Below are 23,855 nucleotides of genomic sequence, written 5' to 3'. Positions count from 1 at the left end.
TCAAGTTTTGGAATGGCCCAGCCAGAGCCCAGACCTGAATCCGATTGAAAATCTGTCGGGTGATCTGAAGACGGCTGTTCACAGGAGATGCCCTCGCAATCTGACAGATTTGGAGTGTTTTTACCAAGAAGAGTGGGCAAATCTTGCCAAGTCAAAATGTGCCATGCTGATAGACTCAGACCCAAAAAGACTGCTGTAATAAAATCAAAAGGTGCTTCAACAAAGTATTAGTTTAACCCCTTAAGGACATAGGGCGTACAGGTACGCCCTTGTGTCCTGGTACTTAAGGACACAGGGTGTACATGTACGCCCTGTGTATTTCTGATCACTGCCGCCCGGCCGGCTGTGATCGGAACAAGGTGCCTGCTCAAATCATTGAGCAGGCACCTCGGCTAAATGCCCGGGGGGATCCCGTGACCCCCCCTCATGTCGGCGATCGCAACAAACCGCAGGTCAATTCAGACCTGCGGTTTGCTGCGCTTTTTGCAGTTTCTGATCCCCGCACCCCCCCCTGCACCCCTGAATGATTTGATGGCGGCGGGAGGTGCAGAAGGGGGGTTGTGGGCGGTGCGGGAGGCGGGCGGTGCGGCAGGCGGGATCGCGATAGAAAATAAAAAACTATGATGAAATTGAAATTTTGCCCACCTACTTCCCAAAAAAGGTAATAAAAGTGATCAAAAAAGTCTCATGTACGCCAAAATAGTGCCAATCAAACCGCCATCTCATCCCGCAAAAATCATACCCTACCCAAGATAATCTCCCAAAAACTGAAAAAACTATGGCTCTTAGACTATGGAAACACTAAAACATGTTTTTTTTTTGTTTCAAAAATGAAATCATTGTGTAAAACTTACATAAATAAAAAGAATTGGATACATATTAGGTATCGCCGCGTCCGTGACAACCTGCTCTATAAAATTACCACATGATCTAACCTGTCAGGTGCCAAAAAAGCTATTTCTTGTTGTCTTGCCTCACAAAAAGTGTAATATAGAGCAACCAAAAATCATATGTACCCTAAACTGGTACCAACAAAACTGCCACCCTATCCCGTAGTTTCTAAAATGGGGTCACTTTTTTGGAGTTTCTACTCTAGGGGTGCATCAGGGGGGCTTCAAATGGGACATGGTGTCAAAAAAAACAGTCCAGCAAAATCTGCCTTCCAAAAACCGTATGGCATTCCTTTCCTTCTGCGCCCTGCCGTGTGCCCGTATAGCAGTTTACGACCACATATGGGGTGTTTCTGTAAACTACAGAATCAGGGCCATAAATAATGAGTTTTGTTTGGCTGTTAACCCTTGCTTTGTAATGGGGAAAAAAATATTAAAATGGAAAATCTGTCAAAAAAGTGAAATTTTGAAATTGTATCTCTATTTTCCATTAAATCTTGTGCAACACCTAAAGGGTTAACAAAGTTTGTAAAATCAGTTTTGAATACCTTGAGGGGTGTAGTTTCTTAGATGGGGTCACTTTTATGGAGTTTCTACTCTAGGGGTGCATCAGGGGGGCTTCAAATGGGACATGGTGTCAAAAAACCAGTCCAGCAAAATCAGCCCTCCAAAAACCAAACGGCGCACCTTTCACTCTACGCCCCGCTGTGTGGCCGTACAGTAGTTTATGGCCACATATGGGGTGTTTCTGTAAACAGCAGAGTCAGGGCAATAAAGATACAGTCTTGTTTGTCTGTTAACCCTTGCTTTGTTAGTGGAAAAAATGGGTTAAAATGGAGAATTAGGCAACAAAATTTAATTCTCAAATTTCATCCCCATTTGCCAATAACTCTTGTGCAACACCTAAAGGGTTAACGAAGTTTGTAAAATCAGTTTTGAATACCTTGAGGGGTGTAGTTTATAGAATGTGGTCATTTTTGGGTGGTTTCTATTATGTAAGCCTCGCAAAGTGACTTCAGACCAGTAGTGGTCCCTAAAAATGGGGTTTTTGTAAATTTCTGAAAAATTTCAAGATTTGCTTCTAAACTTCTAAGTCTTGTAACATCCACAAAAAATAAAATATCATTCCCAAAATAATTAAAACATGAAGTAGACATATGGGGAATGTAAAGTCATCACAATTTTTGGGGGTATTACTATGTATTACAGAAGTGGAGAAACTGAAACTTTGAAATTTGCTAATTTTTCCAAATTTTTGGTGAATTAGGTATTTTTTTGTGTGAAAAAAAATATTTTTTTTTACTTCGTTTTACCAGTGTCATGAAGTACAATATGTGACGAAAAAACTATCTCAGAATGGCCTGGATAAGTCAAAGCGTTTTAAAGGTATGAGCACTTAAAGTGACACTGGTCAGATTTGCAAAAAATGGCCTGGTCCTAAGGTGAAATAAGGCTGTGTCCTTATTAAGGGTGTGCACACATATGCAACCATATAATCTAATTTTTATATTTTTTCTTCCCTCTACCTAAAAGATTTCAGTTTATTTTTCAATTGAGTTGTACAGTTTATAGGTAACATTAAGGCCCCTTTCACACAAGCGAGTTTTCCGCGCGGGTGCAATGCGTGACGTGAACGCATTGCACCCGCACTGAATCCGGACCCATTCATTTCTATGGGGCTGTGCACATGAGCGTTGGTTTTCAGGCATCACTTGTGCGTTGCGTGAAAATCGCAGCTTGTTCTATATTCTGCATTTTTCACGCAACGCAGGCCCCATAGAAGTGAATGGGGCTGCGTAAAAAATCGCAAGCATCCGCAAGCAAGTGCGGATGCGGTGCGATTTTCACGCACAGTTGCTAGGAGACGATCGGGATGGGGACCCGATCATTATTATTTTCCCTTATAACATGGTTATAAGGAAAAATAATAGCGTTCTTAATACATGCATAGTACAATAGGGCTGGAGGGGTTAAAAAAACCCTCACCTTAATCCACTTGATCTACACAACACCTAACCCAAACCCGAACTTCTGTGAAGAAGTCCGGGTTCGGGTATGGGTACCAAACATGATGATTTTTCTCACGCGCGTGCAAAACGCATTACAATGTTTTGCACCCGCGCGGAAAAAACGCAAACATGGAACGCAATCGCAGTGAAAACTGACTTGTTTTAGTGTCAAAATCGCACCATTTTTCCTGAACGCATCTGGCCCCAATCCGCAACGCCCGTGTGAAAGGGGCCTAAAAGTGGAAAAAGTTCTGAAATGATTTATCTTTGTCTCATTTTTTTACATCACAGAAACCTGACATTTTAACAGGGGTGTGTAGACTTTTTATATCCACTGTGTATATATATATATATATATAATAAAAAATATAAATATATATATTACTATATATAGTGTTATTCCTCATGGCAGCTTAGTTGCACTTCAAGTTCAGTGTATAAACAGTATGCAGTGAGCTCCCTCTTGTGGTGGTTGAAGGCACCTCTATGTCTATGTCGAAGATTTAGCACTCTGTAGAACGCAGCAGTGCTCTGACCACTATAAAGATGTATTTAGAAATTTAGCAACATGGAATTTTGATCTGAATGGACATTCTCTTTAAAGAGGACCTGTCAGATCGTCATAGAAATACAATTGGTTGCATACCTTTTCAGTGGTATCTTACATGTGTTTTTTCCCTAACCTTCTCTGTTTGGCAAATACTTGTGCTGTTACTTTCTGGACCTAATAGCAGTGAATTGTCAGGGTGGTCTGCAGCACTCAGTGTCAATGAAATGTCATCTGCCATTGCCACTGAGCACTAGGGAACCTGACAATTCACTGCTGTCTGGCACTAAAACATAACTGCACCTTTAGCAGCTGAGTAAGGAGCCTGGGAAGAAAAAGCCTACTGGAAGATACCGATGCAAAGGTATGCGGCCAGTTGTACTTTTCTGAGGACATGGGAGGCTTTATTCCAGAATGATCCTGTAGTTTAATTTCCTGCAGATGGATTTTACGTAACCTCTATATTATTCTTTTAGCTTTCTTTGACTTTATATTTATTTTATTTTATTGGGCAATATACAGTGCAAATGCAAATGCTTCATTATTTTAAATTGCTTTCTATTTTGCTCCAGAAACTCCAGTTTAATGAATGGGATGAAATGTTTTGTTTAGGAAATTCAAGGTGCTAATTGAGAAAGTCTTCGTTATAAGAAAATACATTAAAGAGTGTTTGCTATAAATGCATTAGCGGCTCCTTGATCATCAGTCACCGCTGTGAAAACAAATTAACATTGCAAATAAAGACACATGCTCTAACCAGGATAAAAATAGCATGCTACAATCTTAATTTGTGGTCTGACGATGTTAAAAATGAACTGGTGGATGCCAAAGCTTGCTGAGCGCTAATGTTTTTTGCTGTAATAACTACTTGTTATTACATTGTGTTTGCCTCTCTAAGAAAAGACAACTGATAAAACTTATTGTACATGGTGATTTGCAGTAGTGGGATAAACTGGTTCCCGGTACAAAGCTAGTCAGAAAAAAGGATCTTAACTTTTTCGAAAAACAGCACCACTCTTGTTGACAGGAAATGTCTGATATTGCACCTCGGCCCCATTCACTTCAACTTAAGTACCAGCTTATGAACAGAAGTGGTGCTGTTTCTAAACTGCAGGCCCCTTTTTGTAAACAAAAAACCCTTTTCAATTATGCATCCAATTTCCCTCTTCTGTGTACCAAAATTTAGTTGCTTAGTCCAGCATTTTTAGTGGTTTGGTGTCATCCATCCCAATTGTCCAGTGATTTAGTATCAAACCAGTCTCCAGAGGTGTAGCTTGAAGACCCTAGGCCTTAAAGGGTTTCTACCACCACATTTTGACCTAATTAGCTGTCAGACACTAGCGATCTGCTAGTGTCTGCTCTACCTAACCATGCTATTGTAATCCCTTTCTCTGCAGCAGTTACCCTAAAAATGCCGCCCAGCGCGCTCCAGCCCGCCCCTCTCCTCTAGATTGACAGCCTACTCGCGCCTGCGCCGTGTGCTTCTGTATTCGGCGCAGTGACTGTTGGGCTGCTCCCTGCGCCGTAATCGGCGCAGGCGCAGTGAAGATGCCGGCGCAGGGAGACAGTCACTGCGCCTGCGCCGAATACAGAAGCACACGGCGCAGGCGCGAGAATTCGGCCGAGATGGAGAGAAGTAGGCTGTCAATCTAGAGGAGAGGGGCGGGCTGGAGCGCGCTGGGCGGCAGAAATGGTGAGTGGACGGAGCCTCTAGGTGCTGAAAGGACGCCCCCATAGCACCTAGAGGCTCATTTGCATACCAATAAAACTACGTTTTTTAGGGTAACCGCTGCAGAGAAAGGAATTACAATAGCATGGTTAGGTAGAGCAGACACTAGCAGATCGCTAGTGTCTGACAGCTAATTAGGTCAAAATCTGGTGGTAGAAACCCTTTAAAAGGAGTCATCTGGGTTCAGCAACAAACATGACAACACTGGGGAACAGCTTGCAATAAAGAATTGAGCAGTACTTACCTAACAGAGCCAGCATCTCCACTTCAGTTCTTCCGGCCGTGCCTTGTTTACCCAACTGCAACATGACGTTGCATTGACAACATGTGACCACTGCAGCCAGTCACTGGCCTCAGCAATGCACAGAAAAAAACAGACATCCCCTTTAAAACAAAACCAGCCGCCCTACCTAAAATTGTTTATATTATAAAATTGTAGCATTGAAAATGGGTTAAAAGTACTTTCTCCAGAATTCAGAAATGCATCTCTAAATGAAAGTCATCATTGCATTTAGCTGAGCTAGCCCTACAAGTCATTGTGCCTGGTTTAACAGTGTCAAACTCACTCTAATATGATAAATGGTAAAACCTATTATTTTTTATGGTAAAACATTACATAAAAGCACAGGAGTCCTAACAATGGATTTTTTAAAGTTTGTATTTTTGTTTTTCCATTTTGTAAACTTTTTTTAGCCCCCTCAAGGGACTTTAACATATAGTCACTCATTGTACAATACACTGCATGTGGTGATTTTACTGGTATTGTATAATATTATGAATAGAGATGATCGAATTTCTCAAAAATTCGATTCGGCCGATTCGCCGAATTTTCTGAAAAAATTTGCTAAGATCTGAATATATTTGTGACAAATCGCAATAAAAATTTGCTATTTCCAGGCTGCATAGAGCCTTTATATGGGTGTAGAACACTGTGCCTTGCAGTAACACGCATAGGGAGTGTGCTGGGGTAGTGAAATAATACTGTCAGTCAGTATGACATGCAGATGACAGGCGTCGCTATTAGAATCACTGCACACTTCACTTATTTGGGCATTCACGGGGCCAAAACTGACCAAATTACTCAAGTATTAACTCAGGCACCCTTCACACAGGCGTTGAGGTTGGGGGCCGGATGGGATGCAGGTGCGTTGAGGGAAAATCGTGCGAGTAGGCACGCAATTTCAGTCCTTTTTCACTGCGTTCGGTTGCTCAGTTTTTTCAGCGCGAGTGCAATGCGTTTTGAACATGCGTGAGAAAAAACTGAATATGGTACCCAGACCCGAACCCGGACTTCTTCAGTGAAGTTCGGGTTTGGTGTTCTGTAGATTTTATTATTTTCTATCATAACTAGAGATGTCGCGAACATAAAATTTTCCATTCGAGAACGGCGAATGCGAATTTCCGCAAATGTTCGCGAACCGGGCGAACCGCCATAGACTTCAATAGGCAGGCAAAATTTAAAACCCACAGGGACTCTTTCTGGCCACATGTCATGCCCTGCTCTGACTATGTGCGGAGGTCGGCCAGAATAGCAGCATGTGTTTAGTTTTTTGTTTTGTTTTGGAGTCGTGCTAGATCCGCCTCCCTTCAGGTGCACTGGGTGGGGTCATTGGTTTAAATTTCACTCATTCCCAGTGTTCTGTGCAGGTTATAGAAATCAGTCTGGCCTTGGAAGCAAGGAAGGAAGGATTGTCTGTTCCAGCTCAGATAAGATAAGTTTGGTTTCTGTTTTTGTTGTTTGCTGTCTAGGCTGTTTGTGTGTCGTCTGTCCCCTCCAGATTCTGAGGGAGCAGGCTGCCCCTTTTCCCCTTTCACCATCTCAGGGATTCTAGGGTATTTTCAGCCCAGGCACGAGGACACATTATTCCTACCTTCAAGGTCTGAATGTGGGCTTAGCAGTGTAGGGAGAGAAGTCAGGGATTCGCTAGGAGGTGACCTTTCCCCAGCTTCTCGCCTAGAAACTTGTTTGTTGGTTTATTTGTGTATCTGAGATCCCGTCCGCCGTGACACCACAATAGTGATGGAAAAGTTGTTTCAAGGGGACTAACACCTGGACTGTGGCCTGCCGGAGGGGTATCCATGGCAAAACTCCCATGGAAAATTACGTAGTTGACGCAGAGTCGGGTTTTAATCCATAAAGGGCATAAATCACCTAACATTCCTAAATTGTTTGGAATAACGTGCTTTAAAACATCCAGTGTGTGTATACGATCAGGTATGATGTTGTATCGATCAGGTAGTGTAAGGGTTACGCCGCTTCACAGTGACAGATCAAACTCTGACAGACCAAACTCCCCGTTTAACGCACCGCAAACAACTGCAAACAGTCCATTTGCACAACCGCAAACTCCCCATTTGCACAAGGTTGGATACCAAGCTAGCCATGTCCCGTTCCTTGTTCTCACTGACGTCATTGAAGGTCTCTTCCTCCACCCAGCCACGTACAACACCAATGGTCCCCAAAAGGTGACAACAAGCCCCCTGGGACGCCTGCTGTGGTTGATCTTCCACCTCCTCAAAGCCACCTTCCTCCTCTGACTCCTCTTTTTCAGACTCCTCTCTCTGCATTGCCGCAGGTCCAGCAATCGACGACGACAAGGCTGCTTCTGGTGGTGATGGTGACCACAACTCTTCCTCTTCATGCTCATCTACGGCCTGATCCAGCACTGGTGGCAGTGGTGTGTTAAGTAGTACTATTCTTATCAGTTTAATCTCTGTTACGTCCCCTATCAGAGGACGTGTATCGAATAGATTTTAGACAACCGCAAAGAGCTGTCAATAGTTGACACACTCATGACATAAATTTTATTCCTCTATGCGTCAATCTTAGTGTAGTGATGACTGTGCTTGTGCGCACGTTTGGGAGATTGCAGGCGATGGCGGTTTTTCAAAGCCTATGGTCGTGCTGAGGTAGTTCAGTGACAGTTCAGTGTGGGCCCATTGTTGGCCTAGTAGGCTTTAATGATCACCTTATTGATCACAAAGAAAATTTATGTTTTTTCTATGCAAAATTATCCAGCCGATCGCTTTTGGTCTGTTCACAATGAAGCAACGACCTTATCATCTGGGGTGTGCCAACATTGCCAACACACTCATAGAGGTGATCGCTTCATTGTGATACGCAAGCCCCTTCACCACAACAAGGTAACAATCACGAAGAGGAATTGACACATGTATGTGCCTTTTTTTTTGTTTTGTTTTTGCAGCCACAGTGCAGCACCAGAGGCCAGAAAAATTAGGCATGTACACATGCCTGAAAAATCAGGTATTGTTGCAGCCGCTGCTGTAGCAGCGGCCGGAAAAATGTATGTTTTCCAGGCAGAAAGTGCACTAAAACATTGCGGCTTGAACCCTAGTTGGTGGCAGAGAAGTCACGCAAGTCATCCGGCATGCAGAGATTAAATACAGCAGCGTGTGGACCATTTTTAGCCCAAGGCATCTCATCAGGCCTTTTTTAGTCAAATGCATACCCCACTGTCCATGCCTCATTCATCCTAATAAAGATGAGGTAATCTAGACTTTTTTGACCTAGGCGACATCTCTTCTCAGTGACAATACCTCCTGCTGCGCTGAAGGTCCTTTCTGACAGGACACTTGAAGCGGGGCAGGCCAGAAGTTCTATCGCAAATTGGGATAGCTCAGGCCACAGGTCAAGCCTGCACACCCAGTAGTCAAGGGGTTCATTGCTCCTCAGAGTGTCGATATCTGCAGTTAAGGCGAGGTAGTCTGCTACCTGTCGATCGAGTCGTTCTCTGAGGGTGGACCCCGAAGGGCTATGGCGATGCGTAGGACTTAAAAAGCTCTGCATGTCCTCCATCAACAACACGTCTGTAAAGCGTCCTGTCCTTGCCGGCGTGGTCGTGGTAGGAGGAGGATTACTTTCACCTCTTCCCCTGTTAGATTCCCATTGTGCTGTGACATCACCCTTATGCGCTGGGTAAAGCATACTTTTTAACTTGTTTTGGAACTGCTGCATCCATGGGCGTAGGAAGCGGGGGGGGGATCCCCCCCAGGAAATAATGCGGGGGGGACAGGTTTGGTCAAATCCCCCCCAGCGGCAGTGTGTGCGGCGGCGGCGGGGCAGGCACTGAGATGAGCGCTTCCATTGTGGAAGCGAAGCGCTCATCTCCATAGTGATCTGACTGTTTGTATCGCCGTCCTCAGGACAGCGATAAAAACAGAAGGCTGTGCGGAGGAGCAGGGCAGGGAGGTGTGTCCCTTTCCTGTTCCTCTGATAGGCTGCCGGCACTACTAGGCCGGCAGCCTATCAAAGGCCAGCGCAGGCGGCGCGATGACGTCATCGCGCCGCCTGAGCCGTACAGCGCTGGAGTCGGGACACCGGCCGAAAGAGTCCTGCATCGCATCGCTCCAAAGAGGTAAGTATAAGTGTTAATTATTTTTTTACTGCCACATAATTTGGGGGCCCTATTACTGGCACATGATTGGGGGGGGGGGGGGGGGCGGCCTGTTATTACTGGCACATAATGGGGCGGCCTGGTTATTACTGGCACATAATGGGGGGGGCCTGGTTATTACTGGCACATAATGGGGGGGCCTGGTTATTACTGGCACATAATGGGGGGGTTGGTTATTACTGGCACATAATGGGGGGGCCTGGTTATTACTGGCACTTAATGGGGGGCCTGGTTATTACTGGCACATAATGGGGGGGCCTGGTTATTACTGGCACATAATGGGGGGGCCTGGTTATTACTGGCACATAATGGGGGGGCCTGTTTATTACTGGCACATAATGGGGGGGCTGGTTATTACTGGCACATAATGGGGGGGGCCTGGTTATTACTGGCACATAATGGGGGGGCCTGGTTATTACTGGCACATGATTGGGGGGGGGGCCCTGTTGTTACGGGCACATGATTGGGGGGGCCCTGTTATTACTGGCACATGATTGAGGGGGGGATGTTATTACTGGCTGATGAGAGGCGCTGGGGGGCTGCTGGAGAGACACTGGGGGCTGCTATGAGGCATGGGGCTCTTATCTGAGGTCTGATTGGGGGTCATTCATATTGGGGTCTGAGCTGAGGTGTGATCTGAGGTCTTATTAACATTGGGGATCTTATTGGGGCTGTTAGCTGAGGTCTGATTAACATTAGGGGTCTGATTGGTGGTCTGACCTGAGGTGTAATGAAAAATAGGGAGGGTGGTAACAGCATGAGAAGTCCACAGAGTGGCCCTATGACATAGTGGTGAGGTGAAAGCAGCATGAGGAGACCACCAAGTGGCACAATGACAGGGTCTGGAGGTGGCGGCAGCATCAGGAGGCCACAGAGTGGCACAATGACAAAGTGTGGAGGTGACAGCAGCAGTATGATTAGGCCACAGAGTGGCACGGTGGCATAGTGTGGAGATGGCAGCAACAGCAGCAGCATGATACCACAGACTGGCAAGGTGACATAGTGCGGACATGGCAGCATCAGGAGACTACAAAGTGGAAAGGTGACATAGTGTGGAGATGGCAGCATCAGGAGGCCACAGAGTGGCAAGGTGACATAGTGTGGAGATGGCAGCAGCATGATACAACAGAGTGGCAAGGTGACATAGTGTGGACATGGCAGCATCATGAGGCCACATGGCAGCATCAGGAGGCCACAAAGTTGCACGGTGACATAGTGTGGAGATGGCAGCATCAGGAGTCCACAGAGTGGCATGGTGACATAGTGTGGACATGGCAGCAACAGCAGCAGCAGCATGATACCACAGAGTGGCATGGTGACGTAGTGTGGAGATGGATGATCTAATCTGATGCATCAGGCATTGGTGGGTGGAAATCCTGGCTGATCCACGCCTGATTCATCTTGACAAAAGTAAGTCTCTATACATTTTGGGTGTACAGGCGAGTTCTTCTTGGGGTAACTATGGCCCCCGCCATACTAAACACCCGCTCTGATGCCACACTACTGGCCTGTCAGGACAGCTTTTCCAGGTCAAACTCGGCCAGTTGCGGCCACAAAACCAGTTTGGCTGCCCAGTAGTCCAGTGGATCTTCTATTATGGCTGGCAGGGCGCTGTCAAAGTATGCCACCACCTGCTGGTTCAGGTCCTGCTCCAGGTCTACATGCTGCTGCTGGTGAGTAGTTTCTTCACTATACGGGTGAAGAAAGCTGCTCATCAGCGACTCTAGACTTAGGCTGCTGTTGCTGCTGTCACTTGCGACGAAGTCGAAGATCCAGTCAACTAATCAAGAACCGCTGGGTTGCTGGTTAAGACACGACCGCTAGCTGACATGTGGACCTGAGGCCTCGGGAAGAAACCCCTGCTGCCATGCCCCCTTACTCTGCTGCGACCTGTGCCTGCGCCAGAATCATTTATGCCTCTGACACTCCCCTGTGCAGGGCCTGGCACTTCTCTGTCTGACATAGTTTTAGCTGAACTAAATAAATTTAAAGCAAATTAAAACACCCCTAAAAGCGATTCCCCTAAAGGATTTGAAATTGGCAACAAAACAATTTCAGGGTAAATAACAGCAAAAGTGAACTGCGTATATATTTCTTGTATTGGACTAAAATAGGCCACTAAATGATTTCTAAGTAAATAACAGAAACTGCCTATATTTTTCTCTTTTTCTCTAGAAATATGGCAATAAACGCTTTTAGCGCAAATAACACCAAATAACACCAAATGTGAACTGCGTCTATTTTTCTCGTGTTGTAGTGAAATATGACAAGAAACGCTTTCAGCATAAATAACACCAAATATGAACTTAGTCTATTTTTCTCTTTTTCTCTAGAAATATGGCAATAAACGCTTTTAGCGCAAATAACAACAAAAGTGACCTGCGTAAATATTTCTCGTATTGTATTGAAATAGGCCACTAAATGATATCAGCGCAGTTAACAGCAAAAGTGACCTGCGTATATATTTATCTTTTTTCACAGATAAAAGCCACTAAAGGCTTTTCAACATAGCACTTGCACCCCAATAACTAATTGCTGGAATGACAGAGCTGTATTATGAGACTATCTGGATCCCCAAGTAATGTTTCCCTGCACTTGTAAATTGCTTTTATCACAATAAGGATTTTCCTATGACTCTCCCTGCCTGTGAAATTATTCCTCTCACTATCCTTTCCATGCAATAGCAAATCGCTTCTTTCCTTTTTTTTGTTTAAGGCTCCATTCACACGTCCGTAACGTGTTTTTTGGATCCACGGATCCACAAAACACGGACAGCGGCAATGTGCGTTCCGCATTTTGCGCACCGGCACTAATAGAATATGCCTGTTCTTGTCCGCAATTGCGGACAAGAATAGGACATGTTCTATTTTTTTGCGGAACGGAAGTGCGGATCCGCAATTCTGTGTCCGTGCAGCAGAATCGTGCTGCCCCATAGGAATGCATGGGTCTGCAATTCCGTTGCGGACGTGTGAATGGACCCTAACAATTCGTTTTTTTTCACTGTCCCTAGCGCCTGCATACACGTCTGTCCCTGAACAAAGTACGATAGTGAATGGCAGACTCTAAGATGACCGCCGTATTTATAGGGCTATGACATCACCGGGCTGGCTGGCTGCTGATTGGCTGCATGCATGGCATTATGGGTCATCCCGCCTTCCCAGAGTTCCTTGCCCCATGTCCTCACACGTGTAGCGACATTTTAGCTGCCATTGTAGCCAGCTACCCGCCATGTTAGGAAAAATTGCGATAAAATTGTATCACATAGAATATCTAGATCTCACACCAGAATATCTTGATCATTACATTGAAATACAAATGTTTAGCTTGAGATCTAAGTCAAAGTAAGGGCACAGATCAAAGAACACAGGTCTCTGAGGATATTTATATTCTGCACTTGAATAATAAGTAATTTTAATTATTTAGCACAAAGCCTTTTCATGTTAAACTATCAGCCAGTGAATATATCTAGTAAATATATGGCGGACGTCCTTTTGAAGTATAGTACAACTGTGTAAAACAAATTTCATTCCAGAAAAGATATTTTGGTCCTAAATGAACACATATTTTGTAAGAAAAAAGAAAATCTTAACCACTTTACATCCGGGCCATTTATCCCCTGTAATGGTCACGTACACACACACACACACACACACACACACACACACAGGGGGAAGGATAGTGGCCACTGCGCTCCACCCTCACCCCTGGCCCTGCCTACTTGCCTCACGAGTCCTGATGACAGGGGACAACTGGACGGCAGTCCCTAACTTAGGATACGTGTGGGGAGGACAGACAAGACAAATAATGGAACGTGAACGGACCGGGTCAATACCTAGAGAGCAACGCAGTACCAAGGAATAAGCAGATAATAGTCAGGAGAAGCCAAGATTAAATACCAGGAGAGAGACGAAGTACAACAGGTAAAGAATCGTCAGGTGGAAGCCGGGGTCAGAATACCAGGAGAGATGCGCAGTACAGAAGGAGCAGGCAGAGAATTGTCAGGCAACACAGGATCAGGTAAGTATGCAGGAAACCAAACGCCAGATACCTAATTAACAGGCAACCTGTGGCCAGCAGGAGGAGACGTGCGTGGCCGGTCCGTCCTGCCCCCTGTTACCTAGGAGACAAGGACGCTGTGCGCGTCCTCTGTCCTGCACAGCAAAGGGATGCCGACGGCGCTGAGGAGAGCGAACGACTCGGCATCCCATGACAGTCCCCCTCCTCTTATGCGGGGCCACCGGACCCAAGACTTCAGGCGACGGCCTTTCAGGATGTTCTAAATGAAATTTTCAAAACAGTCTAAGAGAATGAACCTCCCTAGCAGGTACCCAAGATCTCTCTTCGGGTCCATACCCCTTCCAGTGAATCAGGTACTGTAAGGAATTACGCACTCTCCTGACATCCACTATCTTAGACACCACATACTTGACAGCATCATTAACAAGAACCGGCGGAGGCGAGGCTTACTATGGTACAACAGGTTCAAAATATTAGAGTATAATATAAGTAGAGATTTATGAAACATATTATGAATGTGGAACGACTCGGGCAGCTCCAACCTAAACGATACCGGATTAATCACCTCCGTGATCTTATACGGTCCAATAAAACGAGGAGCAAATTTTCTAGAAGCTACCTTGAGATTCTTGGAGGACTACCATACCTTATCCCCAACCTGAAAATTCACCCCCTTGGAACGTCTCCTATAGGCCTTGAGTTTCTGAGAACTTTGAGCCCCTTCTAGGTTCGATTGAACCCGGGCCCAAACTGTGCACAGTTCAGAGGAGAGCCTATCCGCCACAGGGTTAGAGGAGGAGACGGATGACCCAGAATGAAAACGGGGATGAAAACCATGGTTACAAAAGAAAGGTGAAACCTCAGCAGAAGAATTAACACGGTTATTCAAAGCAAATTCAGCCAATGGAAGGTATTTAACCCGGTCATCAGCAACATACAACCTCAAGAATTGTTCCACAGACTGATTAAGGCGTTCAGTCTGCCGATTACTCTCAGGATGGTAGGCGGAGGAAAAAGACAATGAAATTTGAAATTTTTTACAGAAAGCCCTCCAAAATTTGGACACAAACTGCACACCCCTGTCAGACAATATTTTCCGGGATACCATGTAACTGAACAATTTCTTTCACAAAAATAGACGCTAGGGTTTTGGCATTCGGGAGTTTAGACAGGGGAATGAAATGGACCATCTTGCTAAACCTATCAACCACTACCCAAACCACAGTCTTACCCTCCGCCGGCGGTAGATCAGTAATAAAGTCCATCGAGATATGGGACCAGGGTCTACTGGGAATGGGTAGGGGTCGTAGGTTACCAGCAGGGCGAGTCCTAGGTGTCTTGGACCTAGCACAAACCTCACAGGCTGACACGTAGGACTTGACATCCCTAGTTAGAGTGGGCCACCAATAAGATCTCGAAACCAGATCCTTAGTGCCCTCAAAACCGGGATGTCCACAAATGCCAGAATCGTGACACTCACCCAACAGCTGGAGACGAAATTGTATGGGAACAAACAACTTATCTGTTGGGGTGGATACCGGTGCCAGATGTTGTTTAGCCTTAATGAGAGCCGAGATATCCTAGGTTAGGGCTGCTATGAAGATATTTGCTGGAGAAAGCACCAAAGTTATGTGGAGACTCAGGCCTCTACATAGTGTTTTCGATTGCTCCAGCAGGACATAAGACAATCTATAATCTACGCCAGCCCCCTTGCTGGTGTAGATTTAAAGGGGTTGTCTGGGCTTTTTAATATTGAAGACAGACCAATCCTCAGGATAGGTCATCAATATCAGATCGGCAGGGGTCCGACACCCACATGCCGTCTCCCTTCTTTCTTGCTGCTCTCTCCTGTATGTCTATGGGACAGCAGCACCAGACAGAAAGAGAGAAGGGAGACTCGCGACAAAATATGTGACTGATATGCACCACAAAAGTAGCATATATCAGTACATAAATGTGCCCCATAGTAACTTAATAATAGAACCGTACAGTGACCAAATAATAAACCTTTACAGTGCCCTAATAATATAGATGTATTGTGCCCAACGAATAAATCTGTACAATGACTTAATAATAGAGCCATACAGTGTTCTAATAATAGAGTTATACAGCGCCAAAATAGTAGGCCAATACAGTGGCCTAATAAAACATAGAGTGCCCAACTATAAACCCATACATTTCCCTTATAATAGAGCACCATATAATCTTCTAATGATAGAGCCATACAGTGTTATTATAATAAACCCATACAATTCCCAAAGACTCCATTTTATCACAATACAAATTCAATACAATATCATGACATCAATACCCTTAAATGGAATGTGTCAGGTCCGAAACACCAACCAAACTAGTGTAGGTGATGCTGAGTCCTATTAGGAAATTTTTGTTTTCATACCCACTTGCATTATGACACTGTTACCAGCAGTAACAAGCATTGAGAGGACTCCTCTTTCAGTCCTCTGTATTATGTGCATGAGCACAGGAGTCCTCTTAATGCATTTTACTGCAGTGTTGGAATGCAAGTGACTATAAAGATACAAATTACATAATCAGACTCAGCATCACTTACACTATACACTGCTGTCTCTAGTTTCGGAGCTGACAGATTCCCTTTCACAACACAGGCACTGTGTGGCCACCTATAGACAACTTAGGATAGACATCTCATGGCACAATATCATGAAATCATGTTGTTTTGAAAAGCTGGTCATCCCATGCCATACATATCAGGACATTTCCAGCCAAGAGGAAAGTTAACAAAAGACATATCTATACTGTGTCCTAAAAACAGAGCCATACAGTGTTCCAATAATAGAGCCAGCATGCATTTGGAAGTGTAGCTGCTTCAAATTTTAATTGTGCACTCTTAGGGTCCATTCACACGTCCGTTGTTTCTTTCCTGATCTGTTCCGTTTTTTGCGGAACAGATCTGGACCAGTTCTGTACCCATTCATTTTCAATGGGTCCTGAAAAAAAATCAGACATTGAGCTGTCCGATTTTTTTCAGGACCCATTGAAAATGAATGGGTACAGAACTGGTCCAGATCTGTTCCACAAAAAACGGAACAGATCAGAAAAGAAACAACGGACGTGTGAATGGACCCTTAACCACCCATTTTTCCCAAACAGCCATACAGTAATTAATAGAGCCATATAATAGTCAAATAATAGAGCCATACAGTACCCAAATAATCTTGCTACATATTGCCTAGGTGCTAGAACCTGTCACTTACTGGTCAGAGACCAAGTGGGTTTCTTTGTACCCCTAGGCTTAGTGCTAGCCAGAGTGGCTCTTTGCTATTCACCAGTAAAGCCACAATTGTGCACACAGGACACATCATCAATAAGACGTAATCATTTATTTGCGATCAAACCATTAGACTACACTCTAGTGACAAGTAATTGGCTGCAAAGTTGGCTTCAAATGGATTGACTGGTGGCCCTTTGGGGGTAATTATCGTCGGTGTCTGGGCCCTGTTGTAAGTCTTTCCTAGAACCATATTCTTTCAGATAGAGAGATGTGGATTATGGCTAAATCCCTTGTGCAGTCAGACACTATAAAACCCGCATGTAAGTATAGTTTGGATGTATGATGACAATATAGAGAATTTGGTGCAAGTGTTTAGCAGTCATATTCCTTTGCCTTATGTTTCACAGGTTCTATATTAATCTTTTTATTTATTTTGAGAGGTATAACTATGTTTGCAGCATAAAATAAACCCAGTTTATTTATACAAGAATCATTGGGTTTTAATAGAAATTGCATCAAAATTCAAAAACGAATTTAGGAATATATATTTCCATCTTGTGTAGCTGAATTTATCCATTAAATGTTCTTATAAACTTTGATTTCTTATGTCTAAATTTAGAGGACGCTGGAGTTGAATTTCTGGAGGAAGCACACATTGCAGCGATATGTTCAATTCACATGCATGTTTAAAGAGGACCTTTCACCGATTTTGACCCTATGAACTAAGTATACATACATGTGGAGCGGCGCCCGGGGATCTCTCTGCACTTACTATTATCCCCGGGCGCCACTCCGTTCTCCTGCTATGCCCTCCGGTATCTCCGTTCCCTAAGTTATGGTAGGCGGAGTCTGCCCTAACGCTGGCCAATCGCATTGCAGAGCTCACAGCCTGGGAGAAAATAACCTCCCAGGCTGTGAGCTCTGCGCTGCGATTGGCCAGCGCTAGGGCAGACTCCGCCTACCATAACTTAGGGACTGGTATCTCCGCCTACTATAACTTAGTGAGCGGAGATACCGGAGGGCATAACGGGAGAACGGAGCGGCGCCCGGGGATAATAGTAAGTGCAGTGAGATCCCCGGGCGCCGCTCCACATGTCTGTATAGTTAGTTCATAGGGTCAAAATCGGTGAAAGGTCCTCTTTAAGTGATTTAAATCAAGCACCATTTCAATAATGTGATACCGAATGGGTTTCTACAGATAGGCTTTTGCTAGAAAAAGGTTTTCTGTTTCAATTTACAAGCTGTCACAATATTAGGGAAGAAACAGACATGGATATGTGGAAGCTTGTTTACTAAGACCCCTGTCATTGCCTCTGCCTAAAGTGCTAAATTAGATATTACCTGTCTCTGGAATACAGATCAGGGTTATTGTCCTTTCACAGAAGATGTACTTGGTGATGACAAAAAGTTTACTTTTCGTAAAAAAAAAAGTAAGAAAGATTTATGGAATTTTGGTCAATATTAATTTATAGGATTGTCTATCTATCTATTTATCTATTTAATATATCTATCATGAGCCCCCAAGGAGCCGGTGTAGAGGATATGAGCAGTAGTAGCCCTGATGTGTCACGGTGTACTCCCTCAGGCCATCTCTCCCTGAGGTTTGGTGCAATAAAAAGTAGTTTGAAGGATCAGACCATAAGTAAATGTATAATAGTCTCTCTTTACTTAGTGCAAAATATAACATGTGGCACATCCAGGAGTATGAAGTACAAAGTGCAGATTCTGGCACCAGATGGGGAGGTATGGTGGCAGGTTGGATGGCAATCGGTTGGCATTAGCAAGCACTTGTGGATATAGGTGTCCACTGTAATACATAAATGTTAGTCTGGCCTAGTGATGGTTTAGGTAGATGGTGGTGTCTAAGCTGTTGTCCTTTACCTTGCAGCTGTAAAGCTGTATTTTACTGATCACTCTGCTGCCTTGTCTCTCAAATGTTTTCTTGAGACAGGATTAAATTGTTCTCACAGGAGAAGAATCTCTGGTTCCTGAATTTCCCTCACAGGGGAATAGGAGATTGGGAGCTCTGACATGTACTTCCTCACTCCCGCATTATCTGAAATGGAACTCCCCTCTCATTTCCTCCCTTTGTCTCACAATACTGGAACTCCCTCTCCTGGCAGGAAGCAGGACCATCCCACTCCTACCAAGAAGGAAGGAACAGGGTGGTTAGCCATGTTCCTAAAAAAGCTTTGCCAACCATTCCTGACTAGTGGATATGGCCAAATAACATAACAAATAACATAACAATATAATACATTAACTGTGTACAATATATGTATATCTATCCAATTAAAATACAAAAATAGGCAAAATCCCAAAATAAAGTGAAAGAACCTTCTTTATTCACCCATATACAACTTTTCATCCCAGAACAATGAGGCTTTTCTCTGCTTCCTACCTGTGACTGCTATAGGGAGTCAGTTGGGTACTAGTATCCAGACTTATGGGGCTCCACCAACCTAAATTCAGCCCTGCAATTCTACAAAATGACCATCACATCACATTTTTTGCTTGCAATGTTAACTGAATTATGAATATTTTCATGATTATTTTTTATTGTTTTATCTTCTTCCACAGCTCCAGATGCTCCATATACACACTGGAAGCAAACTGTCTTCTACTTGGAAGATTACCTAACTGTACGGAGAGGAGAAGAACTATATGGTACTATATCTATGAAACCTAATGCTAACAACATTGTAAGTTGTGTTTGTTTCCATCTACCAGTATTTCTGAAGTAAAAGAGTATGTACCAGAAAGCAACCATTGTAGCTGTCATTGGGCATATAGAGTAGATAAAGGTTTTGACGATGCATCTTCAGATTGTGGTTCTTTGGGCCATCAAAATGATTGAGGGCCACCCTCCATTTATACAGAACATGTCCACTTTTAATTGCATTATGATCTACAACGTATTTTGTCATCACTGTACACACAGAGAAGATCATTGATAAGGTCTAATAGGTTATTTTTTTGTCACCCATAACAAATAGACCCTAGTGATAAGTGATTGGATCCAAAGTCAATTCCACATAGGTTTTTCCTCTGAAGGACACTTAGCCTATGACCTATGATCACGTTACAGCTTAGGCCCACAGGAAGGTCCTCTGTTTCGTCAGCCTGACCCCGATCCCATGTTCTTTTCTCATAGTCGGTGGGAATCTGGGCAGGTCTCCATATCTCCATAGCACAAAATAAAGGAACCTGCCATGTTTCTCTCAAGGTTCAGCAAAAGTGGGGGATGAAAGTTTCACCAAGCTCCAGAAACTTTTTTTCCAAGGTTATAATAGCATTAACCATTTTGATTTCTTCTATCTATGCCCAAGTTCTGAAGCTGCATTGCTCCCGGTCTTAGCTGTCAGTGCAAAAATAGGAATGATCACCTGAAAAAAAAGAAAAGAAAAAGAATGCCGTTACTGATCAGTATGCAGGATGCAGAGAGTGCGGCTGCTGGCATTGTCTCTCTCCTATTGCGCTTCCCTCTACTAATGCCAACACACCTCATTTGTCACGCTAATCTCTAACAAGAAGGAAGGATGTTATCTTTAAAGCATTTATATTTGCTGACTGTCAGCTGAAAGAGATGTTCCTGTACACAGGATAAAGCAGTCTAGTAATATCAATTTATAATATAAAGACATTAACCATAGACTTACAGCTTTGATTCGCCCTGCAGGAATTCCATTGGTAATACAAGACAATGCTGCAATATAAAAATGCGCTTAGTTCAAAAATATGAAAGATCTTAGCCATCAACATTGCAATGGAATTGCAGGCGATTTAGGAATAGCAGCATATGATGTGTTGAGGGCCATCTGGTCAGTAAGCCGCCAACGTTCACACAGTGATGGTATTTCCTAGGGATTTCTCCTCATTTAGTATGGTTATGACATTGCTTCTAATGATACTGTATATCAAGTTGATTCCTTTAAATGTGTGTCTGAGATTAGAAATATGGTCTGTTTTTTTCAAGAACCAGCTTGTATGCTCATGACAAGTGTGTAGCATTGCAACCCCATTCACTTGAGCATCTTCCAGTCTAAAATGGTCCATATCATGAAACGCTCATGTAATGAACTGTACTTTACATTAATTGATCTTCCCAGTGCCATCAGCTCCCACCAGTGCCATCAATCCTCTGTGCCATCAGCTTTATGTGCCATCAGCTCTATGTGCCATCTGCTCCCCCATGCCAAAAGTCCCTCAGTGCCATCAGCTCTCCCCAGTGCCATCACCCCTCATGCCATCAATCCTCTGTGCCATCACCCCCACGTGCCATCAATCCTCTGTGCCATCAGCTCTATGTGCCATCAGTCCCCCAGTGCCATCAATCCTTTTTGCCATCAGCTCTATGTACCATGTACTATGTACCCCGGTGGCATCAGCTCCCCCCCCCCCCCCGTGTCATCAGTCCTGTGTGCCATCAACCCCCCTGATGCCAGAGTGCCCTCAGCTCCCCCATGTGCTATCAATCCTCTGTGCCATCAGCTCTATGTGCCATCAGTCCCCCAGTGCCATCAATCCTCTGTGCCATCAGCTCTATGTACTATGTACCCCGGTGGCATCAGCTCCCCCCCGTGTCATCAGTCCTCTGTGCCATCATCCCCTCTGATGCCAGCGTGCCCTCAGCTCCCCCAGTGTCACAATCTCCACTCCTAGTCTCCAGCAGCCCTTCAATACGCTGCTCCACAACTGCTCTATCTTCTTCTCCGTGCGCTGCACTGTCAGCCTGACGTGTCAGGATCCAGTGCAGCGCGCGGCCCGGCGGGTGACCAAGGAGCAGTGAGTAATAGCAAGCACTTCACTCCCGCTCCGTGGTCACATGACACAAACAAATCCTCGATGCAAAAAATTTGCATTGAGGATTTTTTGGTGTCGAATTACTTGATTCAATCAAGTAATCGTTTCAGCCCTATTGCTCACCTTTCTTCAGATCCGTTGTTAAAAGAGCTAGTGGTGATAGTGTGAGCTCCACTTCCACTTCAAAATTACTTGCATATCGTCTCCGTTGTAGAGGCGGCTCAGTGTAATTACGGCTGCTCGTCCCACTCAAACTAATGCGATAAGCAGTTGTAAATACACCGCATAGCCGCTGCAAATGAGATGGTGCACAGACAATTTTGAAGCAGAAGTAGTACTTGCACTAGTGCCGCTACCCCTTCAAACAGCTGATCAGAGTGCCGGGAGTTGGACCCCCACCAATCTGATATTGATTACCTATACTGAGGATAGGTCATCAGTATCTTTACACCTCACAACCCCTTTAATGTGCACAAGGTAAAAGTTGGCCGTACACATTAGATACAAGTTGGCTGAACCCACCAATTTTGATGGTATTCGTCAACCATCTAAAGAAGATTTCAGGGAAAAGGGAAACATGTTGGATTTCAGCATTCTTAGATTTTTAGAAATCTTGGCTTTTCTTTAGTTTTTAGGGGAGATTTCTGGCATCAGCTTTCTCCCCACTCTCTCAACACATATCTGCTTGGCTCAGCCAAGAATATATGTGTCGGCCAAAAAAACATATAGGGGGTGCAAATGTAGCAGTTGAACATAGGCCTGAGATCCTGAAGGAGGCCAAATACCTCTCCGCCACATAAGTAGACACCAGTATAATAAAAGGCACATGGTAAATACAGGCCTTATTATAGATTTTGAATTGGGGCCAAGATTATTCAAGTTAGGCATCTGGCCCATGTCAAACTATGGACACCGTATTATCTGAACAACACAGATCTGTAATCTGTAATCCTTGTATTTAAGGCCTGTGCCTAATACATACTTGCCAACTCTCCCGGAAAGTCCAGGAGGCTCCTTGAGAAAGAATAGACTTCCCAGAATTCTGATAGACTTGGCAAATTCCATCCCAACATCTCCTGGAGATTAGTCCCAAGTTGTGTGTGGTGCCAGGGGTGTGTCATCGGTTACAGCCCTGACATGCAAATACAGAGTAAGGGGTAGGTGCAATGGCACAAAAAAGGGTCTGACCCAAAAGAAAGGGCGTGAGGCTTAGGGAAAATGTCTACACATGCCACACACCCAATTCTCAGCAAGTAAGCCTAATATGTATAATATCAACTATTCACAGATGCAGTTGTGGCAGCTACATGGTTAAATACAATTGCTTAACTAGTATCTTTGCTATTCATTGCAGCGTGATCTCGATTTCACTGTAGAACTGGATTTCAAAGGCCAGCTATGTGAAGCTTCAATATCTCATGATTATAAAATGCGTTAGACAAAGAGCCTGAATCTCATTAATCCTCTACCTGCCATACTTGAAGCCACCGGTACTTCTGAAGAAAGAAATCGGCCACTGAAGTCAGTTCAGCTTCACGACGAGAAGAGGCGAATAAAAAAAATTAAAATGTGATGAATTTTTCATGTTGTTGGAAGTAACTAATAAATGAAATGAGCAAATCTGTGTTTATCGGTTAATTGTAAGGTGGCGACGATGGCGACACTTGTAAGTTTACAGTGCATGATAATGAGATTGCTGCTTGTACTATGGCAATAAAGTGATGTGTGCTATGAAATGTCTGAGTTCTAATTGGGGGATAAAACAAATGGGTGTTAGCACTGCATTATTGCTTTATTCATGATAAGTGTGTAATGAGCGGCCTGCAGCACGTATTTTAGGAACTGCAGGATGATATAAAAAAAAGCATCTAGTCATAAGACTTCATACATCATGTCTCTGTGGCTGAATGCAATTTAATACCGATCCCCAAAAGGAAAACTATACCTATTATTCATACATGGATTTGACTACTTTCAGTTTGGATCACTCCTGCCTGTAGTAGGAGAGGTCAATTTAACGACAGTAGGTTAGGGTATTGAACTCTATGCAGTTTCCTACTATACTGACCTTTAGGCTGGGTTCACACGGGCGTTGCGGGTGAAGTGCGGGAAAAGATGCGGGTGGTTTGTGGGAAAATGCATGATTTTTCCCAGCGAGTGCAAAGCATTTTAATGCGTTTTGCACGCTCGTG

The 23,855-nt window shown here is 44.2% G+C and overlaps 1 protein-coding gene across 1 annotated transcript in view; it reads left to right on the top strand.

Moving 5' to 3' along the window:
• Positions 1 to 23,101, top strand: part of PRMT8 (protein arginine methyltransferase 8) — a 374,391-nt gene extending 351,290 nt beyond the window's left edge. Inside the window, exons 9-10 of the mRNA XM_040439278.1 lie at positions 19,441 to 19,562; positions 23,018 to 23,101. Of these exons, the coding sequence (XP_040295212.1) occupies positions 19,441 to 19,562; positions 23,018 to 23,101 (206 nt within the window). The remainder of the gene's footprint in view (positions 1 to 19,440; positions 19,563 to 23,017) is intronic.
• The last annotated feature ends 754 nt before the right edge of the window (positions 23,102 to 23,855 follow it).

Source organism: Bufo bufo, chromosome 1 (assembly GCF_905171765.1).
Source record: "Bufo bufo chromosome 1, aBufBuf1.1, whole genome shotgun sequence".
Taxonomy (NCBI): Eukaryota; Metazoa; Chordata; class Amphibia; order Anura; family Bufonidae; genus Bufo; species Bufo bufo.
The sequence above is the reverse complement of the archived record's forward strand: the minus strand, read 5'-3'. Positions and strand labels throughout refer to the sequence as shown.